The sequence below is a fragment of the Haliotis rufescens genome, unplaced genomic scaffold, assembly GCF_023055435.1.
Source record: "Haliotis rufescens isolate VD_foot unplaced genomic scaffold, xgHalRufe1.0.p SCAF_7, whole genome shotgun sequence".
Classification (NCBI taxonomy): Eukaryota; Metazoa; Mollusca; class Gastropoda; order Lepetellida; family Haliotidae; genus Haliotis; species Haliotis rufescens.
The window spans coordinates 17,395,789-17,420,612 of NW_025964361.1; the positions used below are offsets into that span (position 1 = coordinate 17,395,789).

The following is a 24,824-nucleotide window of genomic DNA, read 5'->3' on the forward strand; positions in this document are numbered from 1 at the left end:
AAATTTTAATATATTTTTCCCCTCTTTAGGCATATCGATCCTGATAGCGGTCTGTCCAACACCTCTACAGTCTTTTTATGCGCTTCTAATAGATCTTGTCTGCTGTACCCATGTAGGCATCTTTCACAGAAATATTTCTTTCCCTTATATTTAGTTTGATCGTATAATAGCCTGTTTAAACTCTTTATCCACGTATAATGATATTTACCATCTTTTTCGATCAGAAATGAATTGATTCTGGGAATATGTTCCGGAGCGGAGCTTATCCTGTGTACAACAATTCCTTTAGAATGTCCGAAAACATTTATAGCTAAATTATTTTGCTTTTCCACCTTATCAATTTGTGATATTGGCGTAGGTTCGTCTATACCATCGAAGTTGAGTCCACCGTTTTGGGGATAGCTAGAAGGTCTATCCGGATGCTTGTCTACGGGCAACAATGCAGATCTTATCATCATTCTTAAACAGTCATCGGATTTATTTTTTGCGTTAACTCTTTCAACACCAGTCAACCAGAAGTGTTTACTGCTGGGACACCGAGTTCCCAGAGACTCTTGTGTGATAGATGAAGCCAACATTTATCAAAGAAAATACCTGCTTGTAAAATATATTTGGTACTACATGTTATACACCATTTGAAAGGTCTGATCCTATGGTTTATAAATATGAAAGTTATGTTTTTCACATTATTTAAAATAATGCATTTACAACTTAATTAAATTCGTTGTAAATAAAAAAATGTACGCTAACACGTTGTTAACATCCAGATTAAGGACCAAGGAAGCGAAAACTTGACGATTTTCGGCAAATATATGATTTCAAAATATCCACGTACCTATTTCTGTTTTATTTTCATTGTTTACGTAATTGGAAAATCATTTTAAAAAGAATTATAGACAGTTTCTGACATCACCCATTTCCCGATAACAGCGACTGTCCGCTCAGTAAAATGAAGAAATACCCCCGTTTTCGAGGTTTCGTATGAATAACACGTTCGTCGAAGAATGGCATATGACACATCGCTGGAAAGCTTATTCCTTCATCTACACGCACGTAACATCGACTGGTTTTTTTTCGTAGTTATAACAAGCGATTTCATTGGATTAAAATTGGTTTCTAATGACGCTTTCTTGCTGAAATCTGCTACAAGTTTCGTGATTGGTCAATTTTGAGCACGTGACCTAAGGCAGCCAATCAAATTACAGCTGTGATACCAAGCTCGTGGTCGACAAATTACAGAAGTTTGCGAAAGAATTTTGTTAAATCGTGTTATTCTGAACGTTTTTAGCAGGAAATCACGATATATATTAAAAATATAGAACTTCGTGAATGTATCGTGCTAGGTTACGAGCTGTGACAAAGATTTTTCATGCATATATTTTTGCATTAAACATCGTGTCCGAGCCGAGAATTCAAGGCGACGAAAGCCGAGATGTCATTTGACTTACATTACACGCGATCGCACGAAAAGATGGAAATAAGAACTTAGATGTAAGTTTGATTACTTTAAGATATATTTTTGTTGATTTTATTTATTACTTTGTATAATATATTTAAAGATTTGTTTAAAACGTCTTTATTTTCTTCTTTGACGTGTTCGATGTGGACCCGTTGTCGAAATGTGTGTCCGAGAATTTTATTTTCAATAACATCGCGAGAAATAGTGAATAATTTTTTAATTTAACGATAAAAAATGTTAAATTGATATGGAATATGTATTTCAGACATTGTGAAATGTGATAGATTTAATAAATGAATGACATTACAGGTAGGTCCATAAAAATATATACTATTTTGACGTGACTACGGCTTGGCCGGATAACCGGCCTGCGGTGTCTGGGGACTCAATGCTTCTTGGCCGGATAACCGGCCTACGGTGTTGAAAGAGTTAATTATGGCTTTTTTCTTCTTATAATACGGGGGTAAATCTATATAAGATCCACCTTTGAAGGGCATATAATTTGCTATATCTAAATATAAACTATCCATTTTATCCACACCCCAACCCGAACCTCTATTAGTCCAGCGTTCTAAAGTTTCCTGTATCCTCTGAATTGATGTATCTAATGATGCGTTTATAGTATAGGATTCGTTTATAACTTCTTGATTGCTTCGGAAATATGGTTCCGTATATTCGGTGCTATCGTCTGTGTTACTTTTACTCAATGTCATTTTAATCGTCAGCTGGTATTTTATACTATGTAAATCATCTAATTCCTCGTTAATTTTACTCGATATGATGGGCTTAATATCGTTAACATCCATGTTGGAATTAATATCCATCTTCCAACCTCTTAGATATTTACCAACGTCGGAGGATGTGGGTACAAATATTAATTCTTGTTGTTTATTCTCAACATCATTATCAATATCAACATCATCATCATTATTATCTAGTAAAGCGATCAATTCAGCTCTTCTCATTCGAGAATAACCTCTCAGCCCACTGTTTCTCGCTCTTTGAGTTCTCTAAAAGTCTGGGGTTTGTTGTATTCCAAACTGAGTAAATCAATCAATTCAGCTTTTCTCATACGAGAATATCCACGCAGTCCACTTTGCTTTGCCATAGCTTTTAATTCTCTGACAAAAACCATTGTGGTTGAATGGTATATGCAAAATGAGACAAATGTCTAATTGGTTGTTTTCATATATCTAAATACGTATTCTCCCCAACCTATTCCTCTCATTGATGTAATCTCTCTTCCTAGCATAAATAATTTGGTTCCTGACCCTATCAGCACCGTGTTTCTTGCATAAACAATAATGACCTTTGACCCCTATCCCGCATTCAGAACACTTATAGTTTATGTGTCTGCGCCTGATGTAATAATTGTGTATACCGCAGTAAATTTCATCAACACAGCGTCAATTACATAGAGTCGTCTTCCCCATGAGTGTAAACTTGCAGTTATTCATGGTATATACATCTATCATATCATTTGTCTAAATGCAGATCACATCTACACTAGGCGAGATATTGATTAGGCTATTTATAGATCATGGTTTATGCATAGCCACAGCTGTCACTGCGTATTCATGGTATAGCTGAAAATCAATAGAGCAGATAACCCAATAATAATAAATGTGACCTCTCGGTCTTTCTGAGCCTCTGACAGTGTATAAAACTGACTCATTGTTGGTATCGGTATTGGGTCTAGTTTTTTCCCATAAAAGAGGAAGTATTCGTGCATGGCATATTCGACATCCTTAAACGTTTGAATTGAATGTCCTTCCTTAAGCAGTTGTTCATGAATAAAGTCTAATCTCTTCATTCTCTGCTGTGTATATTGTAACTGGGCTGCTTGGTATTGTTCTAAAGCTTCGTTATGTCGTTTACGCTCCTCTTCAACTTCTTTAGCGTTTGATTCCCTCATAATGGAAAATAAATAATTACTCCCCGAAAAAGCTAGAGCATTAACAACAGCTCCACCGACCATCATCGCAATTGTTGCCATAGTATATGAATATAAAATATTCAAATGTTTAATTACTTCATTATGTCTTCCGGGATAAGTCCTTGTTTGATGAGCATATCCTTCGTTGCCATTGCTAATCCAATATCAAGAATGGCCATACCTATATCAAATCCATTAAAATCTAGCTTGGGTGGTGTGGCTTTAGTAATCATTTTAGCCATACGGGCATAGCCAATGGCCAAGCCGGTGACCACCGCTGAATGATACGTCGCGTTTACCGACATTTTACCGTCTGTAACTGGAGTAGTCATGCTTCTTATAGCATTATATGAGGACTAACCTCTAATTGAAATTGTTGTTGCGGCGGGGGTGACTTTTTCTCTTCTCCGGTCTTATAAAAGAACCATACAGCCGCTAAACCAGCAACTCCTACTAGTGCCCATGTTCTAATTGGATTAATATTTGAATTATTTATTAATTTCGCTTTGCGCGGCAGTCCACCCTTTCTTCCTGCAGCTATTTTCAAAGGATTCTTTGTCACTCTGGGTTTTAGTATTTTCTCATTCACATGTGGTGCAATCGCTGGTGGTGGTTCCTCATTCACTCGTTGTTCCACAATCTGTTGTGGTGTCACCTGTTGTGATTGTGTTTCCGCAATCTGTTGAGTCTCCATTATTTATTTGAACTTCGTTCTTTATATTATCAAGTGGGCACGTATGTTTAAATTGACAATACCTAGCCGTTATTAAAGTTGTGGTGAACGGAGCTAAGAACATTCCGAATCTATGATAAAACTCACAGCTCACTGCGCTTATAGCGTGTTCGATGAATGGGTCTTTCTCTAGAGATTCGCATAAATACATGCGATGTTCTGCCGGGATGGGGAGAAACGTACTAGCTACGGCTGTGTATAGTTGTAATATAGAAGACCCTATCGTTTTAGTCATGGTAGCTCCCAGTCTAGACTCGTAACGAGCGTACAGTTTTTTAATTTCTTCGTCGGTCATGTTATCAATTTTTTCGATGGTATAATTTTCCCCCAAATATTGGGAACATTTTCCACCGGCTACCAAAGCCGCGAGTCTTTCTCTATGTTTATCTAAAGATTTATCTGTAACTTGTTGACCAACATGATCTTCTTTGAGCATTTGTTCGATGAGTTCGTCGCATTCCATAATGAAATACCTAAGGAGATATTTAAGTCTAACATAATATAATATGACATATCCAATACAACCCGTAATAATGAACTGTTGCGAAAGAATGAGGATTTCGAACCACATTTTATGTAATATTAACCGCTAATGTTCAATTTATCGTATTTTTGCTATAATTTTGCTACATTTGCTATAATTTTGCTATATTTGCTATAATTTTGCTACATTTTTGCTATAATTTTGCTATATTTTGCTATAATTAGCTAAGCAATTGCATAAGCAGCTGGTTGATCGGTTTTTAATACGAGTTTACAGTGCTTCGTTGCCGCTAACTGTTTTCTGACTTTATCTCGTTCGCCCTTGGTATAAATGACATCATTTTCGCGTAAACATTCCTCGAATGAATCTCGATCTTTGCAATGAAAGAGTGCTACCCATTTGGTCTGCTCTCTTAGATCTTTCAGGACAGAGTTGTATTTTTGAGTAAGTACCCAAACGCTATGTTGAGTATGCCGACCGGAGAATGCTAAATACGAAAGCATATCTTTCTTTTTTGTGAGTTCTTTACTCGCGCTGCAGTCATCTATTACGAAAAGGGTTGATTCTCCTTTGTATTTTTCGTGACATACTCGGAGGCAGTCTTGTAAACGATCGCCCGGATCGACTCTGTGTACCCCGTCGTCATTCATTACCCAATCTCTCGATAGGTAGGTTTTATTAACGCTTATAGTCGGGCACAGAATAATAATATGATCGAAAACGTCCCTATAATGACTTTCTAAAATATCTAGAATAAAAGCTGTTTTTCCGGAGCCCGTTTGCCCGCATATGATAGCGCAGTGCGGATCTTTAGGTAAAAGATTATCAATAGATTGCTTGCACGAATCTCCCATTCTGTATATTAAGTTGCGCATCCATAATCACGTACAAATATATGTTTAATTTACCAGCCGTTTCCTGGAGCTCCGTTATCTGTATGGTGACACCCTCGCTAGCATTTTCTATTCTCCTCCCACTGCCGTGTAATTGGTCATCGTCCGTTGTTCGCATGTCGAGCCATAGCGCGTACTTCGTGGTGAGGTATTCACCCATCGATACATCCCCGAGAGACAGATCTTTCACGACCGCGTTAACTTCCGGGGAACGTTTTATAGAAGGAAGTTTTTTAATCTCATCCCACTGGTGATACGTTAGTATTCCTTGGCTATACAGTGTCTGCTCTGGCTTAAATTTTCTTGGGGTCACTTGGACCCCTTCATCATAAAATTAGGGGTCCCAAACAAAAATGGAGGGGTCTAATTTATAGCATTATAACATAACATTAACAACAGAACACAGTGGTTGTGAAAAATAAGAAATCTTTTCGCAACTGCAAAATATCAACAAACAGGCAAAGTGAGAGAAAGGTTCACATCAGGGCACATCCTGCTCTCATAACCAAGAGGTTTACATTAAGGGACAAACAATTTCTTAAAAGGGACATTTGATATTAATGAATATTATAACACAAAATTATCCATGTTAATATCTAACTTCGTATATGAAAAGGCAGTACACGGGTCAGCCATTGGTAAGGGGTCATTTGTGAATGTTTTTACCGAGATCTACCAATGATTTGAAGTTTTGGATTCAGTTCAATGGCTGTTCTGATGCTACTGTACTGAGTATTGAGTTCATGTTGTAACTGTGACAATGATCAATGAGTCATAAAATATAATTGGCATATCAAACGTTTTTTTAGTAAGAGCATGTTCAGGATCCAGCATTTCCTTGATAAATCTAGTCAACATGTTTCAGGTGCTATAAATGTTTAAACATGTCAGTTACACCAATAACGGTCCTGGCAAAATGTGTTTTGCAATTCTTAATATGACTCACAAGATATTAAATTATTATTATCAGCTTGATAAGTCTGTTGTAGAATAACTAAATATTCAGAGTCCGCTAAATAAAAACAATGCTTACATCATTGTACATTCAAGTGTTCGCATTCATTCTTTATCATATACAGTATCGCGGTATTGATAAATCTCGTAATCCACACAACCTGTCGACTGTTTACTTATGCAAATCTAAGCATGATATATTTCATCGCATGATCGAATACAGGACTCGTTGCGGTATGTCACGGCTACTTGTACACACGTTAACTTTTTTATGACAGTTCCTGGGACGTTTTTGAAGTGGAATTACCCCTACCTCCATTCGAAATTGATTAGAAAAAGAACCCATTTGTTCAAACGAAGTCCCTTGACCAAACCTCGGTCGTATGCAAAATTCAAAACAGGAAGTGATATACCATATAATCCACACAGCCTTACTTACTGCGGTAAGATTCACCAATGACAGGTACTTTGTTTACCGAACTCGGTAAAGAAAATCAGCATCAATCAATCCAATGAACAACAAACATTTTGTGAATCACATATTTAATAAGTTTGTAAGCGTGCCCCACTACGATCCATTATAAATTAACTACCGCGATAACATAGCGTATCATCCTACACGGTCGCTCGATTTCGCGGGTCACTGTTACCACGTTCTGAAGTATACCCTGGCTATTTTTAGTTTGACACAAGGTCAGGATATTTTCGACCAATCAGCAAGCTAAATTAATTACGACTATATCCGACTTGCTTAATATGTGGCACCTGATTGGCTGAAGCAAAGCTACGGACCATACCGAAAATTAATACATGCAAAACCGACAATAGATATAGGTCAAGAAACCGGTTTGGGTATTTGTCATAAAAAGGGAGAGAATAATGAAACTGGTTTGGTTTAGCAAACGGAAGTGTTAATCAACATGCTTCGCTGTCTTGTTTGGCAACAAATACCTTTACGCAAAGACGTACGACTTTGATTTACGATAACAGTGTCAATTCAATATGAAATTAATATAGCCCCAGTCACTGCGTCCACGAGACCCACACATGTTACGCAGGTGCGTTCAAACTTATTTTTGTGCGTCCAAGACGCAAAAACGCGCTCTTCAGCCAACACTGGCTATATAGTTGATTAGGAACGCCTTCGATAGTCAATTCTACTTTTGTAATCTTGGGGTTGTAAAACTTCTCGGTATTTCGTTTAAACGCATCGGAGGGGTCCTCGAACAACATTAAAATACCCTTCAGCGACCTCGTGGGGACGTTTAGATTTATATTCCACATCGTATCTTTTTTGTCCCTCGTGATCTTTCGATGTCACAGCACGCGATCGTACAAAATGGCTAAACTTCCCGAATAATGGTTACGAATTTGTCTGGCTAATTCGGGATCCGTTATCATATCGTACTCCAGCGAGATATTGTCAATGGAATAGCTAGCATCTTCACCACCGGTTCTGATTACTCTGCCGTAGTCATTAAAAGTGAGTTCGTATTCTAACCTATCGCCTAGGGATGCTTGATAAAAGGGCATGTGGGAATCTAGTAATTCAAAGTCTAGGGGAATATAGAATCTGTTACCTAATGCGTCAGCAATGGCCTTATCTTTTTCGTTGGTATCAACACCATTTTCAGCACCCACGCGCAGTCTCAATGTGTTCTTATTACAAATACCTTGGTACTGTAAGTTTTCCCGCTCTTTATCCGTTCTCCAGAGATCCATGTAACAATAGTATACATCGCTTTCCTCAATACTCAAAACCTCATTACCGCTAATTTTAATCGCGATTTTCTTAACGATAGCACGACCTATGTTCTGAACGGGCTCCCTGTTAACGTCGGTAGAAGTCAAACTAATCGTAAATGCTAGTCGGACAGTTCCCGGAACTAACACATCATGTGCGCCGAGATTAGGAAATCGAACCAGAAGCGTTTGATTCTGATCGATGGTACTAGGGTTATTAGTTATAGTTACAGACTGGCGAATTGCTTTGACCCCTAATGGATCTCGAAGTCTACATTGTGGGTTTAACTTGCGTCCGTATTGCGAAGACATTGTTATATTGAAAACCTGTTTAATATAAAAATGACTGATTTTGATATTAATGACTTTGATCTAAGTACCTTTGATGATCCGAATCGAACCGAAGAGGGTACTGATGAAACCAGGTTTAGTAGTCTTAACGATGAACTTTTACAATCGTCCGTCAATGATTATTACGATGCCTTAAAAGAAGATAAAAATTATGTTAACCCAGTAGGCCGTGACTATTCAAAGTTTACGATAGATAGTAAAGGAATATTGCGACTGCGTGACTCTCCGGATATTGATCTTATGAATTCTCGTACTCCTAAGCCCCTAGCCTTGTCTACTATAGCCGGTAAACACGGTGCCGTGTTTGTTCGTGATAAATTAGGTTTTGTAGACTACTCGCGGCTTTCCGCGAAGACTTCTAAGGTTCTTCGAACCGTGCGTACTGAACTCGGTAATACAGATGATTTGGAAGCAGCCTCGATGGTGGCCTCGAACGGACTCGGAGAAATCTTAGATACCTATTACGATAATTCAACGTTACAGGTATCGGAGTTTAGTATTAGGGAATTACGAGGTCTTGACAAGGCAATGCGAACAATGCGGGAAGAACTGATAAATAATATAGCCAAGCTATCCGAAATCGACAAGCATATAGCTCAAAAGAAAACAAAACTTGAACAGGCGGGCCATGAGTTCAGTAGACACCGCGTAGCAGAAAGATTGCGTAACTTAGAAGACGAAAGATCGGTCGCCTCGAAGCAGCTTCCAGTAATAGAAAGGCACTTCGTTCGCAAATCAGTCGTATTCGAGAAACTATCGATCAAGTCCTCAACAATGATACTACACTGGCCGATAAAATTAAAACATTGTTCAGAGAACAGGGAATAACAATTGCCAGTATTTTAACCGCGTTGGGATTTATTATATCGACTTTGACTCTCTCGTTAACAGGTGGCAGTACAGGTGGTGGTACACCGCCTAACGATAAAAACGGGATAAAAGCGTGGATAAAAAAGCATTTAAAAGCATTAGGTTCAGCACTTGGCAAACCTCGCTGAGAAAGCCGCGGCTGCACTTCCCGGTATAATAGGGAGTGTTGTTTCCTGGCTATTGAATTTATTAGCTAAGACCACCACTTGGCTTAGTCAATACTTGTGGGGGCTGATCGTAGCAATTGCAGGGCTGTTGTATGTATTCGCTAAGAACTATTTAACCAAATCAGTTCGCTAAGAACTATTTAACCAAATCATGAGTAAACCAGCCGCAACTCCACCCACTACAAGCGCTGTTTTTTCATCGATATGTTGTTGATTTTTAGCCGCAATATGCGGTGACACTTGTGGTTGTGCATTAGTAGATGTTTTAGTGATAGTTGGTGTTTGTGGCTTGACTATTCCCTTTTCGCCCGTGATTGTTTGCGTTATTAATTCGATGTTAATATCTGAATTTATACCTGGTTTTTGTTGATCGGTAGCGATAACAATTTTATTATTATAGCCTATCACTTGACCGATCTTAAGTTCCATATTACTCGGAGACATGTATAGTCCCGGCGCATAAACGTAGTCCACTTTGGATTGAGGGTACTGTAATGCATCTTGAAAACGCTTTATAGACGATGGTATGTCAACTGGTGAATTAATGGCGTCCTCCACGTTTGCGACAAACTGTTTTTGCGCATCGAACGCCGTCCCAGTACCGGTAATGGACATTCGTGTTTGCAATTGCGCTCCGAGAATTGCCCATACATAAGTTCTTATCGATTCATTAACTCTTTCAAATCCTGGGTTAGTAAAATTATTTTCCGTTTTATCATTAAGAAATTCATTCCAAGCGTCTGTTGAATCGTTTGGATGCACAAACTTTGTTATAATATAAGGAATGCCACTCTCAAAGTTCATACGATCTGCTCTAAACTGTTTACTCGAGAGAGCAAAGCCTGAAGGTATCACACCCTCTTTAATTAAAAAATCGCTTTTATCTTTAATAGTTCTTTGTCCATTGTACGGAATACCTAGACCATGGCTAGGTCCTTTAATGCGCCAATCTTTACTCGTAGAAACATTAAATTCATTACAAATACGTTCGAAGGCCTTCTTATTATAATGATTATTTGCGTGATTCCATGCTGGATCCAGCGGTAATGGAGCACTAATTTCTTTAAGTATACGTCTAATCTGATAGTACACGTGAAATAATATAACAGACTTATATAGTTTAAATCCTGGGGCATTAACAGATACGCCACATCCCGTTGTGGCACACCATACGGCAAAGTTTAACTGATTCTGCCAAAATTGCATCGGACGGTTAAACCAATCGTCAATCATTTTATCGTTAGTTGCCGTGAAACTGTATTTTTCAAAGATATCCTGGAATTTAACTGTAAACTCAGCACCAGAGGCAGTTACTATAATCGACTGATTAGTAATGTAAGTTGATTTCATATTTAAGTTATGATATAGTATCATTGTATATTTAATATGTATGTTACAGTTACACTCCCGGGAATAACAAATGGTCAGTCTATTGAACTGCTTCATACTATCGATAACTCGGATGGACAACTCGAAGTCGTCCTATGCGATGTAACGTATTACCCGCTGTGGACCAATATAATTGCTGCGATAGGTAATAGGATGTTTTCACTGATAAGCGAACGTACATTTGACAAATTAATTACTATACCTGATGGGTATTACAGCGTATGCTCACTCAATGATGAAATTTTTAAGCCTAATGGAATGAGTCTCACACAAAATGAGTCGAATGGGATGCTGAAATTAGTCACTGGAGAAAAAGGTTTACATATTGAAAAGAAATTATCTTATAAACTTGGATTTACACTCGACTCTGAATCTATACAACCCAACATAACACAGGGAGTTAAATTACCTTATTTAGTTCCCTATAAAGAGTTGTTCATCCATCTTGATCAAATAAGCACGACGAATAATATTCAACTCGAAAGTCCTTCAACTCTGCTCAGAAGTGTTCCAGTGAAAGATGAAAAATATAATAGCGGTAGAACAGAATCTTTCTCACCATTACAATATAAAAAATTAAAGCGTGGTATTATTTCAGACCTCAAAATTTTTGTATAAGATGTAAAACATCAACCTGTACATATAGGATACTTAAGTGTAACACTCCATATTAAAAATAATGGTTGATGCATCAGGCCCTGGAACACTCAGACAATGTAATACAATTGCGCTTTCCGATCTCGGAGACACAGAAGGATTTGATAAACCCGGTTACAATGGTAAGTTACACGCTTTACACTTACACGATAATGTATACAAGCGGAAAGAAGTCACATTCACAGGTAATCTAGAAGATTTAAGCATGTCGACGTTAGTAGACTCATTAAAAACACTTCGTACAATATTACTCGCAACGACGATAATAAATGGACTATGGTCGAAGCAAACATCGAGTGGCTACTGAATATCGTCATTACCCCACCTTATGTGATGATGGGTAAGGGACATAATTTAACTAAGATAATAAATAGTGGCATCGTACTCGCGGCTTATATCCCATCAAAACGAAAAAGTGTGTTAGTTACCCCCCTGCCAGAAAACCCAGGTCATATGTTATATAGTCATCCGGCCTTAAAAAATGTTACTTTAAATTTGATTACTGAATTCAAAGATATTAAAGTTAACTTGAGTGCAATACCTAATATTTCTACTCTTATTATTGAAGTCTTGTTCGGAGATGCACCGGAAAATGCCTTCGAAATATTACCAGGTCTATCGATTAAATGGCTCAAGAAACACGAGCGTCAACGTTGCAGTATTATTCATATCGGAGCATCGCCCGTTGCAACCCTCGAGGGGGTTCAAATTATTAAAAGTGACAGCATTTCTCTTTCTAAGATATTCTTGCCGTATAATATACATTTGATAAGATTGATGTATAGTCTCAAAACATTTAAGCAAGACCAATTAAAGACTATTATATGAACGTAATATACACTATGAGTTTATATCCAGCGCTCGATGAAGCAATTGAAAAGATGGAAACTGTTGATGGATTTCGATTACATCAAATAAGCGACATAAAACATCGAATAGAGAAGGATAGGGAGTTGAGACTTGGATTGTATAAAAAGTATCGCAGAGCCGTGAATGCTCTGGACGGAGTTGACACCGCTCTTGTAGTATCTGGCATGGGACTCGGTGTAGCGGGTATCGGTTTACTATCAACTATAATCGCCGCGCCTATCGTGCTCGGCATGGAAATAACCGCTGGAGTCTCGGGACTGGCAGGAATAGCGATAAAATTCATTTCTCGTAGGTTACAAAAGAAGGCATTAAAACAAGATAGTATTCGGATACTCGCCGAAGCAAAGTTGAACAGCATTGAGGATCATATTTCGACAGCAATGGCCGATTGTAAGATATCCGAGGATGAGTTTCGTTTAGTGCTGTTGGAACTCACCAAATACAACGAAATGAAGCAGGTTATTCGATCAAAATCTCATAAGACCAGTGGTATTAGCGAAGATGAGAAAAAAAAGTTCATAGAACAGGGGAGGCAACAAGCGCGTCAATTATTCAGTGCCAAAACCAAAGAACTGGTTGGAGATTAAAAATAGATTGTTTACTATCGTGTGATTACATTTAGACAAATGCTTACATAAATATATAATAATGGAGAAAGCTATTCAATGGAGAGAATTACCACAAGGTTTTTATTATATCAGTGATGTCAAACCAACCAAATACGGTTATCAATTGTTTCTTATCAATTTAACAAGAAGAGTGTAGTTATATAGTCTGGTCTCCTAGTAAAATGAACGAAGAACTTAATAAAAATGTTGAATATTGCTTTATCGATAAAAATAATAAAGAATATTTTTATTACCATTTAGACTCATCTAAAGCAATGATTGGCCCCAGGTATTGGTGAGCTAGAGCCAATTTAACTTAATCTCATGACTATCGTTAAATCGCATAATCATTTTGGCATAAAAAATCCCCCCTGTAGTAGCAGTATAGGTAATAAATCTGGCTCCAGTGGAAGTGGTCCAGAACCCCTATTACCTATACTACTTCATGTCCCAGACATGCTCAATGGGGGTGAGTCAGGACACTGTATTCTGGTGATGTTTTGCTGATGGAGCAGGGTTAGAATTTAACATTAGCCCGCTAGCCTTGGGCTAGTACAAATTTCTGAGGGCTGATCCCCTTTGTATTAACATTACAAGAGCATTTTATCTTTACTTTGGCTAGTAAATCTTTGGTATTTAGTTCTATCCCTGTGGAGGTAGTCAGTTACAATACGCGCATGATGGACACTAGTGTTATAATCTTGAAAGACAAACGTGGACCAGCTTGGCACACAGACGGCACAACTACTGGCCCCAGTATGTTTTCACGGAAGTATTGTCCATTTACACTTAAATGGACAATATGCAGTGGCTTTCTGGCACAGTGTCCCCGCCCCATATCATTACAGACCAACCCCAAAGTCTATCATTTTGCCTTCAATACAGTAAGCATGTAGTTGACAATATTGGGATATTCAACTGATTGAACTGATTATCACGATAGTAAATGTTTCATGTTAAGTTTCATCCATGACACACTTCTCGTGAAGTACTTTATCAACGTAAATACTACATTAGAGAAATGCTTTGTTTTTGTAGACATCTTACTGAAGCCTGTGTCAGAAGATGGACAATATACAATGTAATACTGATAATTGGATGTCACACCTTAGTAGTTGAGCTATAGTGATAAGAACCCAAAACTCAAACAATGTGTAACTCAGTAGTATGGAAATATAGCAATGAGTGCTACAATAGTATTGTAGCAGTAGAACTTTAACTCTCACCTTTTCACACTTTGGAGCATGATCATTGTCATCCAGAATATCCACGTGTATGGTGACGTATGTGACAAAGCCTCCATCAGTTGCAGCCACAGTCAGCTCGTAGTGGGACTTAGTCTCCCAGTCCAGGGGTTTGTTGACAAACAGCTCTCCTGAGCTGTGCACTTGAAACTGTCCCAAGGGATCACCTCCTGTTATGTAGTAAGATATCTCAGCATTCTCGCCACTGTCTCTGTCAATAGCACTGATGTTGCGCAAAACAGTGCCCTGGACAGCTCCTTCATTCACTGCTGTGTTCAAATGTTTCTCTATGAATACTGGAGCATTATCGTTATAGTCTGTCACAGTTATGAGAACTGATGTGCTAGAGCTGTGCCTGTGGTGACTATGCCTGTCAGTGTCGTCATAAACAACAACACTGAGATTGTATTCATCTTTGATTTCTCTATCCAGGGTAGTTATCAAAGTTAACCAACCAGTGTGAGCTTCAATGGCAAATATGTTGGCCATTTCTTCCATACCCTCACCAAATGTGTATGTAAACATGGTTGGTTGATCTTTATCATAAGCCTGAAGTTGAATAATTCTGACCTCAACTGGTGCATTTTCAATAACAGATGCCAAATAAGGATTAGAGTCAAAGATAGGGACATTGTCATTTACATCATGCAGTTGAATGCTGACCTCTGTGTATGCAGCAAGTGGTGGTGAGGTTTGTGTCTCAACTTTCACTGTAAGCAGATAGTAGCTGGTCTCCTCATGATCAAGCTCTTCTGATATTGTTATTTGTCCTTTTGAACTTATATGAAACTTTTGAAGATGGTTGTTCTTGATTGATTCTGGCACAATGCTGTAGGTCACAGGCTGATTAGCTGTAGCCTTTATAGTTGCAATAATAGATCCTACAGCAACATCTTCCTGGACAAAGAAAGCATACTCCTTCTGCTCGAACACTGGTGGATTATCCCCTGGACCCATCACCAGAATGTCCACAGCAGCACGATCCTGCATCGACAGTTCTTTCTCATTTCCAACTCCAACAAAGAACTGGAACACCTTGTTTGCTGAAACATACAAATACATTAAACAATATGATTAATTCAACCTTCAACTTTATGAACATGGAGATGGACACAATAAATGTCTTGTGCTTACATGGCTAAATGATACTATTAACAATTTACTTTTAGACATTGTCAGTGACGAGAGGGCTATGTAACGGCTGCTTACCATGCTCAGCAATGTTCCAGTATAATAATCAAGTTTCGACCAGACATGCAGTGATTGATATTATGAGCAAAGTCTCACACTGTCAAGGTGCAATGACACACAATCAACCAAGACACTGAGCATGACAACCCAATCCATTTTGTCACCTCTCACCAGAAGCACAGGTTGTTGGAGACATGTTCCCCACTTGGGAAATATACAAAATGTTGATGATCGTTTTGGAATAATATTACTGTAATTGTATAATATATTGTAATTGCATATGATATGCAAGTTCCAAAGGCACAAACTGGGCAACCATGTACATAACCATACTGCAAAAGTAATAGTACATTAACCAAGCAGCGTACACGATACTTGGCTATTTCTTATTACAGCAGAACACAGCCTTGTTTCTGTTTCGCTCTACAGTACAGAGAAGCCAATCGGAATGACATCACATCCTTGGGCAAATACAATGCTGCTGTATGTGTCATTCACCTACCTCACTAAATGGTTGGTACGTATGTAAAAATGTTTCACTCTAAACATCCATGGTCACCTACACATTCCGTATTTATTTTCCAACTACTGTAAACAGAATGTAAGTTCAATTTAATGTGGTCAAAACAATATTCCCTCAAAACAGCCAGACTCTCCAGAAAAAATATGGGTTCCATCCATCTCAAATGGTGGGTGGATTCACTTTCATGTTCTTACCAATCATTGGTCACCAGGGCACTTGACAAGTAATGAAACAGGCGTCTGAGTAAGGAGTATATAGGCAATATTAGCAATTTTACTAACACCTCCAAAAGGGCATGAGACATGAATTAAATAACCCTTGACACATACAACATACAGTTTGATAAAACCAATTTGTAACACTAATTGTTTTAATCTTTCTGTAATACTAATTGTTTTAATCTTTCTGTCATTAAACTTTCACTCTTCTCAATTGTCATTCAGGTCACCTAGATCTCTTTACAAAAGAAACAAATTATAAAAATGAAGAAGTGGATATCCTGTGAGATAAAAGCATACAGACCAAATAGTCATGGCCTTGACCTACATTTCAATGTGACATTAAATCTAATTTATATCACCCATATGTCACAAGTTAACATCTGGAAGAGTCATAGTCCAAGCTTTAGTCTAACATGTACAAGGGGCCAGGCCGGCTATCAAACTTGGCCTGGCCAAAAGACAAAACAATATCAAGTTTACCTGATTGTGAGAGATCTCCATTCACAGAGATAAGTCCAGTTGTTGAGTCAAGATTAAATGGGTTGAAAGCCTCCTTGTTTGGATAAAGCGAATAGACAAGCTTTCCATTTACGCCTGCATCCTCATCTGTCGCCTTTACCTGCAGGTGATCAAGTGAAACCTTCTCTAAAGTTTAGATAAATAATTTAATACTTAGGTATTAAGTTGAATCTATAATGGCAATAACAAATATTATGTTATAACATTCGTTGAGTATTATTCATATAAAAAACACAATACTGTAACATTAATTCCTATTAGAAGTGTGTGATCTAAACATTTATTTAAACATGCTTACATGTGCATTGCATACATATACTGTTTTAAGGTTTATATACTCCAAATAATATCTTATCTGTAATGTTAAAACAAAGCTCAAAACTTAAATTATCACAAAAAACTGAGTAAGTTTTCAAACGAGCTAAAATTGAAAAGCATTATGTGTTTTGTAGACCACTGCTAATAACAAAATTCCCAAATATTCTGACACAAGGCTCTGTAGTTCATCTTCATGAAGAAATAATTTAAAGGATATTTCAACCTTATTACGATGAAAAATAAGAGAAAATAATTTTAATAATTTATATGGAGCCCCTTATTGAATGCATTTTGAGATAAGTAAGAACACATATACCAAATATAATTACAGAAATTAACTAGAAAGGTTGCCAAAAAAGAAGCAGACCCATATCCATCACCCAAAACATCCCACCATAGTAAGTGAATGATTGACCATTTTGAACAGTAGTCCAGGTATATGATGGCATGTCAGCTTAATGTGGGAGGAAAGCCCAAAGTGATGCAGGTATCAGACATGCATGGGTATGGTGCTGACGAATCATAATTAGGGAAAACAGGAACTTGAACCCACGATCATATGTTTCCAGTGTGCCCAATGGTCTGACACAACTCATTATGTGACCAATAATCAGAAAAACAAATTCATTGTGAAAAAAACCCAAATACTCTCAGTATCGTGTATGAGATCCATGTGATGCAATCAAAGCCTGAAACCGTCATCTCATGCTCTCAATGAGTGTTTGCATGGCTGCCAAAGGAAGATTGTTCCACTTTTCAGTAGAGTTGTAAGGACAAGGCGTCATTTAAGGGCGATCTGCAGCTCAATTGACATGTGTTCAAAAGGGTTAAGATCAGGTGACCGGGCTGGCCACTCCATGCGAACAATGGCCTCCTGTTTTAAGTAGGCAGCAATGACCCTGGTACGATGAGGTTGTGTGTTATCTTCCATGACGATGAAGTCCGATCCGATTGCACCAGCATACGGTTTCACATACACATCCAGACTGTCATCCCTGAAGCGCTCACCTGTCAACATGCCCCTTTGTAGGACATAGAAATCGGTTCTTTCAGTTCCACTGATCCCACAACAAATCATGATTGAGCCCCATTCATTGCAGTTATGTTGAGCTACTTTTGAATCCTGAAACCGTTCTCCTTGTCTAGACCATCTCTGTGGTCTAGTGGTAGAACATTCACCAAAGAGTGGAAGGTCAGGGGTTCGATCCCCGGCCAAAGACGTTAAAAGATGGTACTTGTGTTTACCCTGCCTGGTGCTCGGCATAAGGGGCGAAAACAAGAACTGGTTGGCTAGAAGTCAGTATACGGTGTCTGAGTGGGGTATTTATGTTAAGCTGTGGCATGGTATCTCAATGAGCTAGCACTATACACCGGCATCAGTCCTGACTGGTACAAGCAGCCTCACACACACACCCATTGCGCTTATAAGTGCAATAATCTGGGAGGTGACGCTAAACCCCATTTCACTTTATTTCTCCTTGTCTGCAATACTTGGGCATGACGATTTGCAAAAGCTAGACAGTATGTTGATTATCAGTGAAAAGTACTGGAGCCCAGTCCTGGGCTGTCCAATTGATGTGATCCTCTACCGAATCCAAACATGCCTGTAATGTTGGGTCAGTGGGATGTAAATGCATTACTCCCGAGACTGGAGGCCTGCCTCACAGAGACAATTACGTACATTCTGAGTAGAATTGTTAATGCAGGTCTTTGTGGAGGCAGTCACAAAGTCTTCCCTCTGTGTGGTGGAACTCTGTCGACTACTTGCATGTCGCTGGGTAGCTGATCTAAATGTCTGGAATAAATTGCATGCCCTCCTGATCACACTTTGGCTGACACCAAAGACGTCAGCAACGTGACATGTTGACCCATCTCAAGCATGCCTATGCATCTGCCAAACTCTTTGGTCGTCAAACTACGTCTTTGACGAGAAGGCCTAAGTGCATTAAGTTGTTGCAATCCTCAGGAGCAAATGTTGTTGTTCTCTCTGATATTGATGTGCAATGATTATGTCCAAACACATCCAAACACTGGTTTTCAAGCACCTTGAGCATTCAGGCCCATGACTGCATGCCTCTGTCCGTTCATCATGAAATTGAGGTCCCACAGGGGTTACCCAACCAGGATACTTCAATATGCATTTGTTGAATGATTTTTAATACCATCAAAACTTGATCCTTAGCAAACTCTGAGTAGTACACATACACAGGGGTTGGTTAAGTATACAAAGGAAGACAACTACCTTAAGAATTATCACTACAGTGACCTTTACTAACAATGGAGGTCATTAAAATCTTTGCCAAAACCTTTTGCGGATGTGCCTTGATCCTTGACATGAAATCAATGTCTCAAAATCATTTCCCAGGGCTATAATGGCGATGTGTATGATATGATATCCCTCAGATATCCAAGAACTGAATAGTTTCAAAAACATTATAGTTTCATCTCTCATCTTGATAGTGAATGTGACCTTGAACCCCAGTTGAAAGTCTTTCCAGCACATAACCCAATTTTTTTCCCCAGGTGGGATTTAATGTAATAACAAAAATATGGCAAATGCTACTCATTAAAAGTTGCCTGCAATCAGTTGTCATATATCTGCATTCAAATAATATAACGCCTACATACATATGACTTTTAAAACATCTGCAGAAATAGGCATTTGGCTTAAAATGGCATGCATCATTTTAAAAAAAACCTAAAGTATGAACTTAACTTCACATGTGGGAAGCATGTCCTTTTCTGATCTCAGTGGTTTTTTTGTTTGTTTACTGTTTAACTCAGCAATATTCCAGCTATATGGGGGCGGTGGGGTAGGCTTATGGTTAAAGCGTTTGCTCGTCACGCCTAAGACCCCACATTCCCATGTACCCATGTGGGGTTTGTGTGAAGCCAATTTCTGGTGCCTCTAAAACCATACTCACTCACTTCAGCTATATGATGGCAGTCTGCATATAATCGAGTCTGGACCAGACAATCCTGTGACTGACATCATGAGCATTGATCATGCATCAACAAATTCAGAGAGCCTGACCACCTGATCCCATTAGTCGCCTCTTACAACAACTGAGTGAGTATGGTTTTAGAAAAATTCCAGCAATATCATGGCGTGGGACACCAGAAATGGGCTACCTTCACACATTGTACCCATGTCGGGAATCAAACCCAGGTCTCAGCGTGACCAGCGAAAGCTTTGACCACTAGGCTACCCGACCCCCCTCTTACAAGAAGCAAAGCTGCCTTTTACAGCAAGCATGGGTTGCTGAGGACCTATTCTACCCCGGATCTTCACGGGTCCCCTGCCCTAATGAAGACATGTACAAAGTTCCATCAATGTAGAGTAAATCCTTCTCAAGGTAGGTGGTAAACAAACACTTTTCAGGCAATGGCCATGGGGACGACCTTTACATGACATATAAATTAGACAAAAGTATTTCCCAGGCCCATAATGGATATGTGGTGAATACCTAAGATGTCCAAGCTAAATTCTATATCTCCGGCAGTTGTCAAATCTAGGCAAAACCGTAGAGCATGTGGCAGCGTAATTAATAAGGTAGAAGCTTGGTCAAAATCAAAAGATGGAAATACATCATGAGATGTTTTTCTGCAAAAGACACACCTATGCATTTTAAATCTAATAATAATGACACATGTTGAAATGGCTGAGATCACATCCACAAAACTTCATAAAAAAAACCAAGAGGTTTCAGAGATGATGTAATGAGGCCATTGATGAACTTGGGTATCTAAAGGTCAAAAGTCAAAAGCTGAGTCAAAACACCACAGACGTGACCATCCATGAAAAGTTTCATCTTTGTAGGCCTTGGTTTTATAGAAGTAAAAAATTTAAAAAAATTAAAAAGTAACTGACTGACAATGCACAGCAGCATAAACTCACTTTCGGCTTTTCAGTCATGTCAGCTAAAGATCTAAAAAGTTCCAGAATATGTTGTAATCAGATTTGTTTCTTTTTCATTGAATGAATGTTCAGATCACTAGAAATAACTTGTCTGGCATGTAAATATTACTACACAAGAGCAACAGACAATGGTAACATTACATAAACATAACTATACCTGCAACACATGTTGACCAATCGTGGCATTGGAAAACACATTGCCCTGGTAATTGGTGACAAGGAAGTGAGGGATACAATCATTGAAATCCCCAACTGTAATGTGGACTGAAGCAAATCCCATACGTCCCCCATTGTCTGTAGCAGCAACTGGTACAACATACAAACTTTGCTTCTCGCGGTCAAGTTCCAACTTTGTGAACATCTCACCTATTAACACAGAAAACAGTTGTCATATAGTGTACTCTTTAAGAGACAATCCCAAGACAATAAATGGCATATACACAAAGGACAATCCATTGATAAAATGTGATATATACTCTAAAAGGCAATCCCTAAAAAAAACCCAGAAATTACGTTCGCGTAAATGAAAACATGTCAAAGGCAAGTCAACTCTTAGAAAGAAAGTCTTTGCCTCAAGCTACCATAACAAGAAATGTCTATGTACTTCTGGTTTAACTGACCTTGATCCTCAAAGAGGATGGATCAGTGCACAACTACCTTAAAGATTGACTATTCCTGTGACCTTGATCTGCAATGAACTTTGGCACTTCAATGTCCTACCCTAAGGTGGATATGTACCAAATTTCATTTTACTACAATGAACTTGAGGATGAGGTATTCAAATATATCATAACTACATGCATAAGACTCACAAAGAATAAGCATAAAAAAGCATCATAGTCAAACTGGCAACCTGTTCTTATTTTGTCATTGACCAAAGGAAGAGAAGTACCATGTTCCATAGACATACATTAAATGCTTCTTGAGTTTGGCAGATAACCCAACTTTTTACCAAACAATGGCCTTGCAGACATTGATATGACATAAATATAATGTATAATTGGATATGTATGACATGACATCCCATGGACATGTATGACATGTATGATATGCCATGCCATGGATATGTATGACATGACATGCCATGCCATGGATATGTATGACATGCCATCCGATGGATATGTATGACATGACATGACATCCCATGGACATGTATGACATGCCATCCCATGGATATGTATGACATGACATCCCATGGACATGTATGACTTGACATCCCATGGACATGTATGACATGACATCCCATGGACATGTATGACATGACATGCCATGCCATGGATATGTATGACATGACATGCCATGGATATGTATGACATGACATCCCATAGATATGTATGACATGACATGCAATGGATATGTATGGCATGACATCCAATGGATATGAATGACATCCCATGGATATGTATGACATGACATGGATATGTATGACATGACATCCGATGGATACGTATGACATGCCATCCAATGGACATGTATGACATGACATCCCATGGACATGTATGACATGACATGGATATGTATGACATGACATGCCATGGATATGTATGACATGACATCCCATGGATATGTATGACATGACATGCCATGGATATGTATGACATGACATGCCATGGATATGTATGACATGACATCCCAAAGATATCCAAGCAGTGTTTGGCTTCAGAAACAGTGGCAGATGGCATATGTCAAACTCAGACAAATCCATGAAGCATCCCCAATTAAATGGGGCTGCTTTATTATTAAGAAAAAAAAGTAATTATTCAATTCTATTCCATGAAAAAAAAAATTCTCATTGTAGTTTCATCTCTCTTAGCCTAGCATGTGATATCTGGAGAGAAAATTATTAAAGTGTGAATTTTCACAATCTCTATGAAAGCATTCTTGGTATTTTACTAATCTGAATCCTATTGGGCTACATACACATCCTATCTATGTTTAGGGATTGTGTGTGGTTGAAAAGGAGAGGATTCTAAAAGATTGTTCACAATTCTATTTATTTCTCCTTTCAATTTTGCACCTTTGTCCTGTTGAACTAACTTGTTATGTAGCCAACAGTATAAAATTAACGTTGCGGTCAGTATTGCAATTCTAAATATGTTTGACATAGATATTTAGGGAAGGTGAAATGGGGCTTACATCGCGTTCAAGATTACTGCACTTATAAAGCAATGGCTTCCAATTACACAAACATTGCTACCTATCAGGATTCTTATATTTCAAATAGGTCCTAGGCCTGAACAAACACAGTTATCTATGACGTCAAGCCATGTGATATCAGGAATGCTATCAACTGTAAGAATAATGTTATATACGACTTGTACTTTTACCTTATCTACTTTCTAAAGTCACAAAATATTATTTAAATAAACCCATATTTCATGTGTAATCTCAAGGTCCAAGACATACAGTTGAATGAAATGTATGTGTGTATGCCAGTTTTCAAATACACTGTACTACTAACCTGAATCTGCATCAATATGGAAAATGTCTTTCATTCTATCACTAGGCACTGTGTAGGTCATGAGTCCAAATGTGCCTCGATCTTCATCTGTCGCTGATACCGTCAACACAGGCATCCCTTTTCCATTGATCTCAGAATATTCTGTAAAGTACTCAGCACTAGAAAATACTGGAACATGTTTATTTGTATTCCTCACAGTCACAGTGACTCGTGCATAGCTGGTATACACACCATCAGTTACTGACACATTCAACATGTATGCTGACTGAAAATCTGGTTCTCGCTGTTCTGAAACTGTGATTAATCCACAACTGGAATCAATTGCAAAAGTTTTCTTCTCATTACCATTGACAATGGAATAGAAAAGTGTTCCAGTGTTTGACTGATCATCATCATATGCCACCACCTTTGTGACAAGCTGACCCCGCTTCGCTTGATCAGTGATGCGGCATTCGTAATAGGTCCTGCTGAAATGTGGTGCATTATCATTTAGGTCCATTAAGATAATGTGAACAACTACTGTAGAATTCAGAGCTGGAATACCACAATCAATAGCTACAGCCAAAAAGTAGAAATCTGTCCGTCGCTCATAGTCTAATTTCTTCTTTGTAATAATGACACCTGTTTCTGAGTCAATGTGAAAGTAAAGGACATCTTCATGGGCCATAGTAATTGGTGCAATACTGTAATGAACCAAACTGTTCAGACCAACATCTTTGTCAATTGCTTTCACTGTTAAGATCTCTGTTCCAATTGCAACCCCTTCTCTCACAGCCTCTGTATAGCCTTGGCTTTCAAATGTTGGTGCATTGTCATTGATGTCCTGCAAAAAGAGAAATGTTATCTTCTCATCATCTCTTTACGATTTAAAATAGACCAAAAAAGAAGCAGTTCATTCACCCCCATTTCCAGGAATCATCATACACCATCATTCAATTCCAGTCTGATACCATTACCTTCAGCTCAGGGAAAAATCCAGTCTATGATCAGTTGCGCTAATCAACAAAAGACGATTAAAAGGAAAACATGCAATTCTACCCATGTTTCATAAGGAAAGGATTAATTAATTTCTCCCACAAAATGTTATATGTTCTGTATTTCAAAGAGATCCATTGCATATTCATCAGCTGATAAATACACATGTATCAAATTTACCTTAAGGTTAACAAACACAATAGCTTCTGAATAACTTCCTGTTTGTGTATCTGTGGCCCGCAGTGTAAGGTCATAAGTCTTTGTCTCTTCATAGTCCAGGGTGCCAACAACAGATATCAAACCTGAAACACAAAGACATTTTACTTACTGCTTTTTCAC

At 38.3% G+C, this 24,824-nt stretch overlaps 1 protein-coding gene across 5 annotated transcripts in view; it reads right to left on the bottom strand.

Annotated features, from left to right (window-relative positions):
• Nucleotides 1-24,824, bottom strand: part of LOC124151847 (protocadherin Fat 1-like) — a 243,775-nt gene that overhangs the window by 90,273 nt on the left and 128,678 nt on the right. For all 5 annotated transcript variants that reach the window (XM_046524511.2, XM_046524510.2, XM_046524507.2 and 2 more), the window contains 5 exons: nucleotides 24,666-24,787; nucleotides 23,511-24,333; nucleotides 21,207-21,415; nucleotides 16,774-16,912; nucleotides 14,341-15,401 (listed from right to left, as the gene is read on the bottom strand). In XM_046524511.2, coding sequence (XP_046380467.2) covers nucleotides 14,341-15,401; nucleotides 16,774-16,912; nucleotides 21,207-21,415; nucleotides 23,511-24,333; nucleotides 24,666-24,787 — 2,354 coding nt within the window. The remainder of the gene's footprint in view (nucleotides 1-14,340; nucleotides 15,402-16,773; nucleotides 16,913-21,206; nucleotides 21,416-23,510; nucleotides 24,334-24,665; nucleotides 24,788-24,824) is intronic.